The following is a 15,318-nucleotide window of genomic DNA, read 5'->3' as shown; positions in this document are numbered from 1 at the left end:
AGGGACATACTTTTTTTCTTTAACCTTGAGGTCTTAGATGGTTTGGCATGCAACTCTAGATCTTATCTTTAAATTTTTTATACATTTGACAAACATCTTGATGTTTAAAAATATTTAAAATGTTATTTACCTTGATTATTGACTTTTCAGCTCCCCCTTAAATTTCACTCTTGCAGCAAATGCCTCATTGACCTCATTGGTCCTGGAAGAGAAATTCGATTCCTTTAAAGAAATAACTTATTCTTAATGTTCAACCCCATTATAAATGCTTTTTGAATGAGTAAATGGTTTAAAATGGTAATGGTTCACTGAGACTGCCCACTGTGGTCTAGAAATATAACCAACTGTGTTAGAAAAACTCGGTAGTGTTCCTTCCATGTGTCTCTCTACTCCTCACGTAGAACCCTTCTGACGCATCTGGTTACCAAATGTGTGGGTTCTTTCCCCACGTCTAGCAATTCTCCATGGCACCCAACGCTGAGCCAACCGTGTCAGGTCCCACAGGTTCAGGGCGGATGCCCACGAAGCTGCTCCCACCCCACTTCGGACACCCACAGCGAGGAGGTCCCCAGCTACCCACCCCCTCCGTCGGTTTGGGCGACAAATCAGAGGTTCCCATGAACTTCTCCTCCTTGGATTCCATTCCTTGCTAAGCTGCTCACAGAAATCAGGACGAGCACGTACTTACGTTTATTGGTTTATTAAAAGCTATGATACAGTTTACAGATGAACAGCCCGAGAAGGATGCCTGGAGCCCGGTCGGGGAGGGTCCCGGGTGCAGGAGCTCCTGTCCCTCCCGGAAGGTGGCTGTGTTCCCTGACCCGGGAGCTCTCGGAACGAACCCCTTACTTCTGGGATCTTCCTCAATGTAGTCCCACCCAGCCGCCCCTGCACAGCTGCATCCCAGTGGACGCCCCGCCCCGCTCCCCGCTCCCTGCTTCTCTGCCTCCTGGGGCGGCAGGTGCGACTGCTTCCTGAGCACCAGGCCCGTGCCGCCAGCCAGCAAGCTAGCATTCTCCTGGGTGCAATTCAGCAGCCGCCAGAGGCAGGCACGTTTCCCTTCACCTCACAGCCCGCAGGGTGAGACTTCCCCAATATTCCGTCCTCCCATCGCCTCAAGCAAAACTGTAGTCCGTCTTGGGCGAGAAATTCCTGCAGAGGTAGGGGACATGTGCTTCAGCCCCTTCTCCAGAAGCAAGGTTGTCTTCATGCCACGGAGACGAAAAGATTTGCTGGCCCTGCTCAGGACCCTGCGACTTTTGATTTGTAGAAGAGAGAGGTCTGGCAGTGAGGCAGGGCATTTCGAGGGTGTCCGCGGCCCCCAGCCCCGCAGGTGCTGTCCGCCTCATGCCCACCTGCTCTATCCATCAAGGGGATCTCTGTCCGGCCTTCCGCTCTTCCCTGACCCCCTTCTTCTAAACGCTCAGTTGAGGACCATGAAAAAAGCCTTACAAGTGAGTTCAGATTCTCTTGGTCCAGTGTCCTCAGCTATTTCCACCTGCATCATAGCCACACTTGGCCCTTAAGAATCTGTTAATATTTCAGCTCGGTTCTTGCCCACAATGTCACGGTCACTGGTGCACCATCCCCTCTCTCCTGAAGACGGGAAACTATTTGTGTATCCCATTTCTCCTTGAAGGCACGTGTCCTTCTGTGGAATTCAGTTTACTTGAGCAGCTTTCTGAGTCACACGAGAGAAGTTATGACTGTGTAGATTATTTGGCTTCTGAGAAAATAACTTTTTTTTCTCCCTTCAGCTTTCTATTTCCTAGGCAGAAGCAGAAGCCCAAGGCTACAGAGATGAATTAAGTGTAGTTTTGTTTACAGGGTTCCCACTGAGCTCTGGGGCAATCTATAAACATTCATTTTTGACCTCACAGAAACTTCAAATGCTAGGTATTCTTGTTCCCATTCTACATATGAGACAACAGGCTTCTTCCGGAGACCAAAGAGTAAGCTCCAGAAAAGGGATTTGCATCTCGCTTTGTCTGGGTCTACAGCTCAAACTGTGTTCTCTGTACTCCTCATTGCTCTCTATGTCACCGGTGAGTCTGGAGAGATCAAGTGGAGACATTTCTAAAAATAATCGTGAAACAGTGGTCTAAGTCCACGTGGAGGTAAGCACAAGCCATAGGGAAGCAAAAAGTGATCTCCAAGCTTAGGGAATCAGGGCTGTGTACCCGAGACGATGTCTATAACACTTCTTGATGGACGAGTGGGTATTAGACATAAAGAAACAGGGGAGGGCGCCTGGGTGGCTCAGTTGGTTGAGCGACTGCCTTCGGCTCAGGTCATGATCCTGGAGTCCCGGGATCGAGTCCCGCATCGGGCTCCCTGCTCGGCGGGGAGTCTCCTTCTCCCTCTGACCCTCCTCCCTCTCATGTGCTCTCTCTCATTCTCTCTGTTTCAAATAAATAAATAAAAAATAATAATAAATAAAAAATAAAATAAAATCTTAAAAAAAAAAAGAAACAGGGGAGATATTCCACATTTTGTGCCCATTCAGATTCTTTTAACTCTTCTTGTATTTATTTTCCACATTGTGCTTCCCTAAGGTAGAAATCAGTGCTTGGTTTCCACGTCTCCCTCGCTGCTAGATCCCAGGCCACCGAGCACCACGAGCTAGATACTCCTTCCTGAGGTTTGATGTGAAAGAGGCTGTGCGTGGAGCCTGTTTCCTGGGAAGGAAATAGAGCATCCGGCGGGGGGGGGGGAGGACACCCCATGCTCAGAGATGGTACAAACAGAAGTTCCTTGCTCAGTGTCCTTGCTTCTTACATACGTGTCCACTGTAAGCTGGACGTGGCCTGGGGGCAGGTCAGTGACGTGATTTTGGTATTGATCTTGCCTGCTTTGCCTTCTGCCAGATGCTCTGTCTTTCCCAGAGATTCTGTGAACTGTCTAGTGCGCTCTGTTGGTTATAGCTTGGACCACCGTCTGAGGCAGGGGCATTGCAGGGAGAGGTAATAATCAGCAAACTTAGAAGGGGATGAACGTGAAACGCTTGGAAAACTAGCTGTGAGCAGTAATTAGGTGTCATTGGAGTGGAAAGTGAGAGAAACTACTGGAAATATTGACAGTTTGTATCCACTGCTAAATATTTAGGAACTTTAGAAGTGTTGGTCCAATGAAAAGACACGGAGGAGGAAGTCATGATAATCTATTTGAGCAGGCTCATGTTGCGTTCAGGATTCCAGGATTCCAAACCTCCTAAGTCACCCCCTCACGGGCGCCATGACTTAGGCATTATAATTTAATAGAATATTTATTTATGTATGTATCGTAGGGTCCTCTCACACCTACCATCTTCTCCAGATCCAGAAAAAATTGAACAAGACTTTGCTCTCTGCCATGCGGAAGGACAAGTCTCAATCTAAATTTCTGCCCATTTCTGTGGGAAGGAGACGTGTTATTAGGGTTTTTTCTGGCCTAGCATCAACCCAAATATGGGACTAGAATTTTCTCCTTGACTCCCTTTAATCCGACCACAAATACCAGCCTGGGGCTCGTAGGAAAATTTGTAAGCAGGTCGTGGGAAGAGGACTTTATCAGACATTCATTACATACCACACAGTGGAAAACCATTTGTCCAACAGCCCCGTTCTCCTGAGCTCTTTGGGCCACGAGGGCGCACTACCGGACTTTTGCCAGCTTTCTGCTTTCTTAACGTCTCCTTTGCCTTATCTTTTATTTTCCCTCAACCCTGCCCGCCCACCACTCCCTCCAAAGACAATAAAATCAAAGCAACATAAATAAACAGGTTATTCTATTTCATGGGAAATAATTTAGCTTCCTGGTTTTTTTTTTTTTTTTTGAGGTACAATTTCCAAATTTCATCTTTCGCTCTTTCTAATGGATCAACATCTTTTCATAAAGAAGCACAGTCCTCTTCTGACAAGACTCCTGGTGCTGTTAGGAACTCTGTAAGCACGGCCCCTGCCACACGTGCGTGGGCTCCGACAAATGCTAGGCACGCTAGCCTGGCGCGCCGTCCGACATTAAAAGCTGCTTACGAACGTGCTTGAGAAGGTGCACTTTTCATGCAGCCTCATGCTAAGAGGACAAATGAAGCCGCACCATTCCAGTTCGTCTCTTCAGAAACTCCCCCGATGTCACTTTCATTTAGTGCTTATTTCTAGCTGCCCTCATTGGTGTTGCAAATTGGGATATTCTGTTTTCTGGGGAAATTAGTAGAGCATGTTTTTTCACGGATACTGACATAGTAACTGAAGTTGTGTTTATGCATTGACAAATACGTATTTTATACCTACTGTGTGCCATGCCTTGGGGGAATGGATGAATGAGTTGACAGCAGGTGTGGAAGCTAGGGCTGGACCGGCGGTGGGGGGCGGTTGGCATTTTTAATTAGTAGCTATTGAATTGACTGTAATAAAGTGGTTCTCCTGAGGGTCCTTTACAGCCTTCAAAGGTGGTCATTGTATACATTTAACCAGCTGATGTAGCTTCCAAAGTGGTTTTGCCTGATACATTCAGGAAATTCTGCACTAGATGGTCATCTTGCTTGCTTGATAACTGAGTTCTTCATGGAACTAAATGTTTTAAATGTTTTTTTAACTTAATTTAAACATAAATGTGTTAAAATCACATTACCTAGCTTTATAGCATTTCCTCAGATTGGAGACCAGATAGGGTATCCCTTTGTACTGATGGCAGATTTAACATTTTGGTTTTGGCAGAATTATTCCATGAGAAATACAGAAATTTAACTATATGATACTAATACAGAAAGAAAACAATACAAAAAGAAGAAATTAAACTATGAGAAATACAACTTTTTACCTTCTCATCACTTATCCACTCCGAGAATTAAATGAAAGAGATCTTTAGAAGAATGGGTAAAGACCAAGCCAGAACCCTGGTTTGGGTTATTTAATTACCTTAAGACAATTTCTCTAGCTAAACACATCATTCCACAGCTAGGTACAATTACACGGAATAACGTCTCCTCTGATCAGAAAATTTGTCAGGTATCTTGTTTTGTTTTTTAGCCACACTTCTTCCGGGGCGACGGACAACGTCATGAAATCAGCCATCCTTCAGCCTTTTTTTTTTTTTTAGTGGGGGGGAGGGGTGGAGGGAGAGGGAGGGAGAGTATCAAGCAGACTCCACCCAGCACGGAGCCCGACCTGGGGCTCAATCTCACGACCCTGACATCACGACCTGAGCTGAAATCAAGAGTCGGTCGCCCAACCGACTGAGCACCCGGGCGCCCCCAGCCTTCGTTCTGACCTGCTCTTTACTTAACACACACGCGAGGGACTGTTAATGAGGAAAGATACTGTCTTTGTGCTTCCACTTAAGTAAATTGATTCGATTCAATTCATTCATCCAACAAATATTTATTAAGCACCTACAATACGCCAGGCACTGTGCTGGGTGCTGGGGATACAACTGTGAACGGGAGAGACATCCTGCCCTCAAGGAGCTTACAGTCTGACGTTATACAGACAAGCACACAGGCAAGTACAGTGCGGTCCAGGGCAGACGCCCTGATGGGGACAAAACACGAAAAGGGCCTCTGACCCGGCCCCGGGGGCAGCGGGCGGGCGGGTTGGCGTGGAGGCCTTCCTGGGCCAGGCACGGTTCCATCTGGTGCTGAAGGAGGAGTCCAAGTTAGTCAGGGAGAGAGACCGGGGAAGTGACAGCCCAGGAAAGAGCAGGTGCCGCGTCCCGTGTGCGGGCGGGGGAGGCTGGGCCCGGGGCGGACGTCACGGGAGGGAGCAGCAGGGACCAGGTCACGGAGGGACTCACTTGCTCTGCTTCAGAGCTTGGGCCTTTTCCTGAGGGGACCGTGCGTGGGTCACGGGACCCGCGCTTTTAGAGGTGGCTCTTTACTGTAGCGCACAGATCGCGGGGGATGGAAATCTCCAGATGGAAGCAAGCGGGTGGGTCCTTCACCTTCTCCAGCTTTATCTTCCGGGATGTGGCAGGCCCGGACACGCACCGCGCGGGACCCCGGCTCGGCCCGAAGGCGCTCCACGGCTTCTCCCCCTGTGGAAGCGGAACTCGTCCTTCAAGGCCACACTTCCAAAATCATCCTAACCTGTCTTTCTGCCAAGATCTCTACGTCGTGTGATGGCGAGCTGTCCTCTAGTGCTCATTTATTATTTCAAGGGATCCAAACCTTCCTTTGAGCCACGTTAATTCAATCCACACATAACAGAAGGTGGGTTTGGGAAATAAACACGGGTATAATTTTCTTCACCATTTCCAGTTGAAAAAACAAGGACAAATTCTTCTTCTTTTTTTTGTCTACCACAAATTACTATTCGTGCCTTCAAGTGATTTAAACGGAACAAGGGGAATGGGGGCGGGGAGAAACCCAAGAGACACATTATTTTATGCAGCAAAACACAGTCAAGTAAAATTTCAACACGCGATGACAGGTATGTTGCTGTTAATGACAACAGGTCGTTCCCCAATTCAAACACGTCATCTGTGACGATTTCACCTGCTCACAAGGCAAACACCTGTAAAAGTGGGTAAGCTTATTATGCAGAAATAAGAGCTATAATATGGCCCATACTTGACTTCTATTATCCCTCCTACATAGTCTTGTAATTTCTCAAATAACTTTTATTAACGATAAAAACAAACTTTAAGCTCTGTAGATATTGTAAGAACGTCCGCAGTTTTATTCTTTTGGTGGGTACAAAAACCACAATTTTGTACACAGAACAAGATTATAAATAAGATCGATACCATGAGTGACCCGTAGTCTCTTTTGATTCTACATTGCAGACTGATGATTTCACGGTAATGCTGTCTTCGTTTGTGTTTGTGTTCCGGTAGTGAGACAAACGCGATCTGGGGACACCGACTATGTGACAGAGCGTAGGTTACTGCAACAAGGAGATGACCGACTTTTATAAAAAAAAAAAGTCTCTAAAGTTTATTACAGTGATGGCATATCAATTATTGCAATGTATTTTTCCCTAAGATGGTTAGAAAAAAGAATTGTGTTGTCCTCTACTGAATTTATGTCAGTTAAAAAGCAAGCATGTTTCAGTATTTGTTTTCTCCAAAGTAAGTGTAAATACATCCTTTAAATTTTTTCACAGGATTTACATGTGTTGATTATTTTCCGATCACAGTTTCGTGCTGTGTTTTCTCAGCTGGAGTCTCCCACGGACCACGTGGGTGTTCTGGAGACGCACGTTAGCATGTTCACTGACTTCTCTAACTAGTTTATCCCTTGCGGTGAAGACAGGCCTTTCTGAGCAAGAACTTCACAGTTTGATGCGCTAACTCGCAAGTCTGATTAGTTTTTAAGTCCACTCGAGTGAAATTTGTTGCTGTTAATACGCCCATCCCAGCTCCCTCCCCACCCTCCCGCTCCCCGAAAAAACCTAAATTGTGAGTTTTCCTGATAGAAAATCTGAGTTTGGGCTTCCGAGCTGAGCTCATGCACGCGTTGCTGCTGCGGAACGGGGAGCATCAGGACGCACAGCCCGCTCTGGCCAGAGGCCTGGTCCAGGGCACCTGCTCGGCGCGCCCCGGGCCGCGCTCCCGTCGGTCACCAACACAGTTTGATTAAGGCACTCGATTATGTTTTTGGTTTTTATGGTAGGTCCGATGCAATGACAGCCAATCCTGAACTTTGTCTAATTGTAGTTCCCGTGTGTACAGCCTTGGGGCAGTCGGGCGTCAGAACGCGGCCGTTCTCACCTACACTCCCAGTGATGGATAATCTGGCTTTGTTTCTTATGGCTTCAGAAAAGGTCAGCTGGGTGCATGGAAAGGAAACAGAAAGAGTGTGGACTGTTACAATGTTTCTGCTTCTGCGACAAAAGGCGACACAACAAACACCAAGATATCAATAATTAGACATCTGCATTTTTTCCAATATTCTTTTGGTTGTGTGAAAACTGCGCATTATGGGAAAGGGAAGCTCAACTATAGTGAAGAATAAATCGGACGGGAGTTTGTGGTCCTACCTGTTTCAGAACTAATTTGGAAATCGTCACCCTAGGTTTTGTTCGGCAAGTCTGGGCGGGACACAGCCTTCGCCTTGCGGTCCTTTACCCCCTGGTACTTCTGGGCCAGCTTAAAATTCTCCTCTAGGTGGACAACGTTTCTAATTGAGCCTCTTGCTCTTGCCAGGAAATGTCTTTACAGCGCGGGCGTTATCCTCAAAACTGTGATGAGTTGTCTAAACAAACTGCGGACTATTCACGACAGATCTTCCGGCCTTCGGAACACAGACCTATCCACAGACACCTTCATTCATTCACACCAGGGGTAGACATGACCCAGAACAGCAGAGTTAGTGACGGGCCTACTCTGGAAGCTGACTGATGTTTCCGGAGGCTCTAAGTGTTTCAAGGGGGGTGCACTGAAAGGGAGTATGTTTCAATTCCTCACTGCTGGGGAACCTCCCAGACTGAGATGTTAAGGGGTCAGGTCCCCGAAATCCTCATTAAATTCCTGTTCTCTGTCAGGTTAAGTCAGGAGCAGATAACAGTATTACACAGAAGAGAGACAGGCAGTGTTTTTATGTAAATCTAATTACTGCTGGTTCATTTGCCTTCACATTTTTTTCTAGTAACTGAACTTTAATGTTAACTCAAGAGGAAAATAAGGCAAACGAGATACTGCCTAAGTCTGCTATGGCATAGATCATTTATTTCTCGTAACTCAAAATATATCTTAATTCCCTGTGGCGAATTTAGGTTTACCTAATTCTTTAAGAATTCCATCCCTATATTTACTCTGCTCTGGAACTTAAGTATTAGAGTCACGATATATTAAATAATGAAATTAGTGATAGGAGCAGAAAATGGTATAATGTAAAGGTTTAGAGATCAGATACCCTGATAAGGTCAAACTGCTAGTTAATGACTTATCTATGATAAAAACCAAGGTCATTATCATAGTTTTTCTTTAGTGAATAGTCTCAAAAAAATTAGAAATCAGGATGCAATCTCTACAGTACTCATCACTAAATTAAATGAACCAGAACCAAAGTTTGAATTTGTTTCCTCAGATTCACTTTCAACATTTAATATTAAATAAAATAATTATTTTTTAAAACCTACTGGTTTTGTTTTGTTTTGTTTTGTTTTGTTTGTTTTGAAGAAGAAATACAATTAACAAAAGCATTATAATTTTTGGAAGGGATTTTTTTTTCAGAAGGCTCTTGCTATAAAATTTGTGTTTCCTTTCTTTTCTTGATTGCCTTTGCGAAGAAAGGAAAATACCCCAAACAGGAACCATGTGCTCTCAAGTAATCTTTCCTTCTCTGTAGATGAATGCAACTGAGTGTAATAGTTAATAAATCTTTGACAGCTCCTATTTTCTCTTAAAATCTTAGCATTATTATTTCTTATATTTCTATCTCCTGCTTCTTCCTTAAAATATCATTTCTATTCAGCTTTGCTGTGAACCCACTGAGGCTGCTCAAATTCTTATAAATTTACACGTGGTCTGGGTCTGTTTAGATTGTTGAGGCTAAAGGCTAGGACTATACGTGTTCCCGTGAGGGATAATCATTTTTAGAGTAAATATTCTCTATATTGAAGGTTTCAGGTTTTGTTTTCGGCATTCTAGGACAGTATTATTTAGATTATCAAAAATTTGGGTAATTGTGGCCAACAGAGTTTTTGAAAGGAAAAAGCCGTCTTGTATGAGAGTACAGTAACAGTTGTCAAGTCTTCTTAGGTGCAAATCATTTCATTTACCCTGAATGCCATTAAGTCTTTTTAAAAGTCATGGACAGGAATGCTTTGTATTTTATTTGAAATTTATTGTCTTAGAAGTTTAACCCCAACTGTAGAGGCAATTCATGTGATACGTTGTAATGCCAGGTTCGGACTCCAAAAACATTATTACATGTGAACTGTATGTACATAACCTGGGAATTTATATCTCTTTAGCAACTTCCCAGATTTTGGTAATTAACTGGCATCCATGAGTGTTTGTTTCTAGAATTTTCTAATATTCTTTTTCTTTTCTTTGCAACCTTACCCTTGGACCTTGCTGATGATTGGAATGCTTTTGCTTTGCCAAAGAAAAATCAGGTTTAATGACTTGTAAGAAAAAACAAAAACAAAAACAAAAAAACAAAAAAAACCCCAAACCAAACCAAACCAAAACAAAAAAGCCCCCCTTTTTAAGATATAAAATTCATTCCAGAATAAAATCCAAATAACTGACTCTGAAAACCTGTCACATATTGTTTTTCTCAGTTTGAGAAAATCTCTCAACTGTATAATTATTAAGATAACAGCATTTGTATAATGGTCAAGAGACCTTGAAAGTTTCCTTGTTTGTTGTTTTGCTATCAGAAGACATGCTCAAAACATTCTGATCTGAGTGAACTGTAGGGTCTTGTTCTTAATTCTTTTACACAAAATTGGGAAAGAGCCATGTGGGGCTTATCTATGTATAGTTACACTCAGTAATCCATTGATTTCTAGATTATGGATAGAAGCAACTAGATCTTTGTAAAAGGGAATGACTTTTGTTCTTTGTTTTAAGACATTAACCAAGTGTTTCGATAGCTTTTATAACCACAAATATAAAAAACAAGCGTTATTTACCTGGCATAACCTCAGATGTACATCTTATGAAAATTATATTGGGTTTTTGACTCTCGGGTCCATCAAGCACTGAATGTCTCTTGTGGGTTCAAAGCCTCATTTATCATTGTCATCAGAGTGAGCAGCCCATTCAGTTGACTATTATATATAATCTTAGAAAATGGGTCTTAGAGACCTGATTTTAGGAAAAGCAGTAACAAATGCTTTCAGATCTTATTTTAAAACCACTTTCTATCATTCGAGGAATAAAAGTAGTGGACACTTAGATTCTTAAAAAATTATCTCCATTTCCTACATTTCACTGAATATTTACAATGTTTTATTGTGACACAGTGGGAGGATATGAGTAAGTGGGGCTGCTCTGGCCTACTTAAAAACAATTGAAATGGAAAAAAAAAAAGAAGGCCGTAATAATTCACTGCAATTTTTATCTTTTCCTGTGTCCCCCTGAAGAACACATGCATTGCTGACATCTTTGATGGGGAAACTGCTGTCTTGCCTAAAATGCATATCCACCTTAGTGATACTGTGAAGGTGAAAGTTGAAATTCATCTAAATAAATATGAATTGGAGTCAATATTCTGACAATCACTCCTATCTAAAGGTCTGGCTCAAGGTACTGTCAGATGAGCAAACAGCAGGGTTTGGTTCTTAAAAAAATATAGAATGATGGTTAATGTGAAACAGAATAGGAGCTAAAATTCTCCGAGCCCTTACTATGTGCTTGGAGTTGCTTCTCAGAAAATACATAACCATATCAAAATAGGCAACCTTAAACTAAGCTTTGATCGCTTGAAATGGTTTTATGCCGATTTTGTGAGTTCTCCTAAAATTGGATTGTTCCAAGTAGATTAGCCTGCTACATGGACAAGGAAACCCAGAACTAATTTCCATTTTCTCCCAAATTTCGAGTAGGATATACTGTTCAGATCATTTTGCAGAGCAATCCTGGGGGTTTGATTTTGTCTTTCTGACCCTTTCAATGCAGATATCTATTGGCAACATACAGTTTCGAACAGTGCATCCGCAGCCAAAGAAAACCGAACCACTTTGCACTGAAGTTTTTCAAAAATATAAAAGCTCTAATCAGAAGCAAGCAACGTCACCACTGGACAGACAGGTCACAACACTGCAGTTACAGGATGCATCACCCACTCACTGTAGTAAGCCCTAAGTCCTACCCCTAAATTTTAATACTTTCGGTTCCATATACGTTGTAACCTTCTCTATAGGTTGCTAAATTCTGGGTATTCTGCGAGGAAGTTGGGTTAAAAGTCTGTGCACTCTTTGCCACCTTCATTCTCTTCGCCTCTGCCCTGGACTTGTAACAGAACTCTATCAAAGCCACCAGCATAGCCAAGCCCAAGCCGCCAACCAGAATGTAGAAGACGCCTGCTACGTTGCTCAGGCTCAAGGCGCTCGTCTTGTCCTGGGGGAGATAAAGACATCTCAGTTAACTGCGGAAATGTCACATCCAGAAGGCAAAAGAACACACGAAATCCAAACAGCTAATTAAAGCAAATGCCTAATGCAACCTGAAATTATTTACATGTATAAATCACTGATGGAGGTTTATGGATTTAAGCATAAAGCTTCCAACTCTCAGGAGAAGTGAAATTATGATGATTACCAATAAAACTGTGTGTAATTACATTCAATAAAATTTGTAACGTTTTATCATTATTAAATATGCAGCGAAAACCACTATACCTAGCCATATAAAAGCATTTATATATTTACACAGGGTGGCAGAAGTGGGCTTATTATTTAAGTTTGAAAATGGCATATTTAAAACCCAGTTACATGGGAAGGGGATGTCTTTTGGCTTTCCTGCTATTCCATATACTTTCAATGTTTGAAATTTCTCTTGTATAAATCTCACTTCACATTTCCTGCTTAAGGAACTAAGTTTCGTTGTTTTTTTTTTTTTTTTTTTTTAGCTAACAGTTTCACATTTTCTTCACTGTTGCTTTACCAAATATATGTAAATAATGTGCTAGGGTACACATTATTTTTTCTTTCAGTCATAGGTGTATGGGAGATCTTCCAGAAAGTGTCACTTTTACATATTATATACTACTTAGGAATAATTATGTATGCATCACATTTAGGTAACTTTTTAAAAATAACTTAAAAATATACAAATTACCATGGTTAATTGAGACAAATTATTTTCATATGGACAAATTTATGATTATTTTTACTGACTTAAAAATAAGATTCCATTCCCAGTTAAAAATACTTAATCAGTTAATAGTTTAGACATATTATTCTCCAGAGCTTTAGCATACATATTATCTCATAATAAATTTGGAAATAGTCAAGCATATGATTGGAAAATACTAAAATTGTAACAAGACTTCAGAATTTTTTCATAAATTGGAACTACGTATATTACATAGCAAGATTTGAGAGAGTATTTTGGATAGATTCCCTGTAGGATGCCCTGTGGCCATCATCTTCCCAGTTGTAGGTTTTGTGCAAAATGTGATCCAGACACTTAGTTTTATTAGCAGATTATTGAATTCAAAAGATGTACTATGTACACTGTCCAATTAGCCATGACATTAGCTGATTGGGCCAAAATTTAGGGTCACTTCATTTTTAAAATCATCGCTCATTAAATATTTATGCTTCTCTGGCTTGACATAGGGATTTGAGATAAGTATTTCATTATTTGGCCAAGCTTGTCTCATTCCACTCTGGTTCAAAGGCAGGAAAAAACTGATTAAAACGTAGGGATAAGCCCAGAAAAGGTATCAAGTGACATTACTTGGTCTCATTCTTAAGTGAATGGAGACTCTCCTATTTAAGCCATTTATTTGTTTCATGTCTTAGAATAACTAATATTTTTTTCTTTTAAAGAAGATAAAGAAAAAAAATAAAAGAAGATTTCAAGAATCCTCAGCTCCTTTCGGGCACTCGTTACATTCTATGAATTTGCGCAGGTAATTAGATTCACTGATACATTGTTACATTTTTTCCTTTGGAATGGAAACATAACTGTTTGTAACCCTTTTTATTTGTACTCAGTGGAATCAGGTCTCTGGATCTCTGCATTGCACCAAGAAGAATTCACGAATGAGAGATCTTAACTTGAGATATTATCCGTAAATGCTGATCTACTAAGAGCACTTCGGTAGAACCGAATCGGAAAGTCCGCTGCGCATCCGTCAGCACAAAACTATAACTGGGCCTCTTCAAACTAAAGTGGAATGCTTGGCAACGTAGTGACAAAAGACTGAACTTCTGAATGCCACAGGGTGAATATTTAAGATCCTTCTCTGGATGGCTACCGGACAATTCCCCACTTCTGTTTTGAGAAGGCATCAGCTCCTGAAACGACGGGTTTCGGGGCCTTCGCCTCCGAAACAAGCGCAACCCTAACCAAGAAGCGCTGCTCGCGCTAGTGTTATGTGAGTCTGAGGGTCACAGGAGGAATTTTATTAGTGTATGTGCTTCTGCGGATAATTTGAGTTGTAACCCAAGCCCGAGCAGTGGGGGTGCGGGCTGCAATTCTCTGAGAAGGCGGGTGAGTGGGTCGGCGCCCTGTGACAAACGCTCGCGGGCCCTGTGAGCACAAGACGAGGCCCCGGAGTGTGACGACTAACCTTGCTTCCGGAGTCCTTGGGTCCACATTCACCTTTATCGTACCACCACTTGTTTTTCAGCTTGTCTAAGACGCCTGCCTCACTGAGTTTCAAAACGGCAAGGTTTACAGGAGTTCTTCACGTGGAAAATAACATAAATAACATTATATATGTTATTTTATGTTATTCAAGTCAAACTACATTAGAATCGCAAGGCAAAGTGACAGAGCAGAGGCCACAGGAGGTGCTAAGTCTCGTGCGGGAGGCCCAGGTGGAGAACCAGACCTACGACTGGGGCCTGCTCCATCGCTTTAGGTAACAGGTGCATACTGCTAGGGAGGATCATAAATAAAACGTATGCAATTACTGTGAACCCAAAACTATTGGCCTGGGTTCCATTGCTGGAGCGTTTACGAGGTTCCCAGCACAGCGGTGGAAGTCATTCGAGATCCACAAGCTCCTTGTGTTCCCCCCACTTTCGAAATGAATGGCAGTGGCTGCAGATGGACAGACTGGCATGCAGAGAAGCTGGCTCGGACCGGTTTGGGCTCTCCCCTACGCTGTGATTCAGTTGGTGTAATTTTATTCTCTGCTATAAAAGTACGTCTACACGGACTCCTTAACCATGCTCATCCAGGACTAACTGGAAGAGGAGGAGGGTGCGGGAGTTACTGACAAAGGGTCCAGGAAGGTCCTTAGGAGACCGATATGTGAGTCATGAGAAGATAAGCCCATGCGGACACTCTCCTCAGTTGCGGAATTTAACCTGAATAATAGCACTATCTATCTATCTATCTATCTATCTATCTCGAGTCTATCACATTAATATGCTGTGCATACAAAGGTAAGTGACTCTAATGTACCCCACGGACGCTTCCTAGCAGGTACATGACAGGCTCGGGGAAACCGACATTTTTAGGAACAAACTCCCGTCCTATAAAATCCCACTTTTCTTTTCTACCATATTTGAGTCCTTCAGTACTTGATGTTATATAAGGAGTCTCAAGGAGGAAAAGGCCAGTCATCACTCAGTCTCAACGTTCTGAGGAATCGAAGAACTCCCCTGGTTTTCATTCCTACGTTAACACCTTTGTGTGTATAAAATAAAAGTCCAAGAGGATGGATGGGGAGTAGTAAGCCCTGACATCTCTTGTTACTGTTTCCGT

At 42.7% G+C, this 15,318-nt stretch overlaps 1 protein-coding gene across 2 annotated transcripts in view; it reads right to left on the bottom strand.

The window, feature by feature from the left end:
- Positions 1–6,416: 6,416 nt before the first annotated feature.
- Positions 6,417–15,318, bottom strand: part of GRIA4 (glutamate ionotropic receptor AMPA type subunit 4) — a 366,314-nt gene continuing 357,412 nt past the window's right edge. Inside the window, exons 14-16 of one of the 2 annotated variants that reach the window (XM_035008822.1) lie at positions 14,174–14,288; positions 11,857–11,991; positions 6,417–7,747 (exon numbers count right to left, since the gene is read on the bottom strand). In XM_035008822.1, the coding sequence (XP_034864713.1) occupies positions 7,583–7,747; positions 11,857–11,991; positions 14,174–14,288 (415 nt within the window). In that variant the 3' untranslated portion in view covers positions 6,417–7,582. The remainder of the gene's footprint in view (positions 7,748–11,856; positions 11,992–14,173; positions 14,289–15,318) is intronic. The other variant, XM_035008823.1, reaches the window with a different exon arrangement.

The sequence above is a fragment of the Mirounga leonina genome, unplaced genomic scaffold (assembly GCF_011800145.1).
Source record: "Mirounga leonina isolate KUSES-001 unplaced genomic scaffold, KU_Mleo_1.0 Mir_153, whole genome shotgun sequence".
Classification (NCBI taxonomy): Eukaryota; Metazoa; Chordata; class Mammalia; order Carnivora; family Phocidae; genus Mirounga; species Mirounga leonina.
This window is presented reverse-complemented; position numbering and strand designations above follow the sequence as displayed.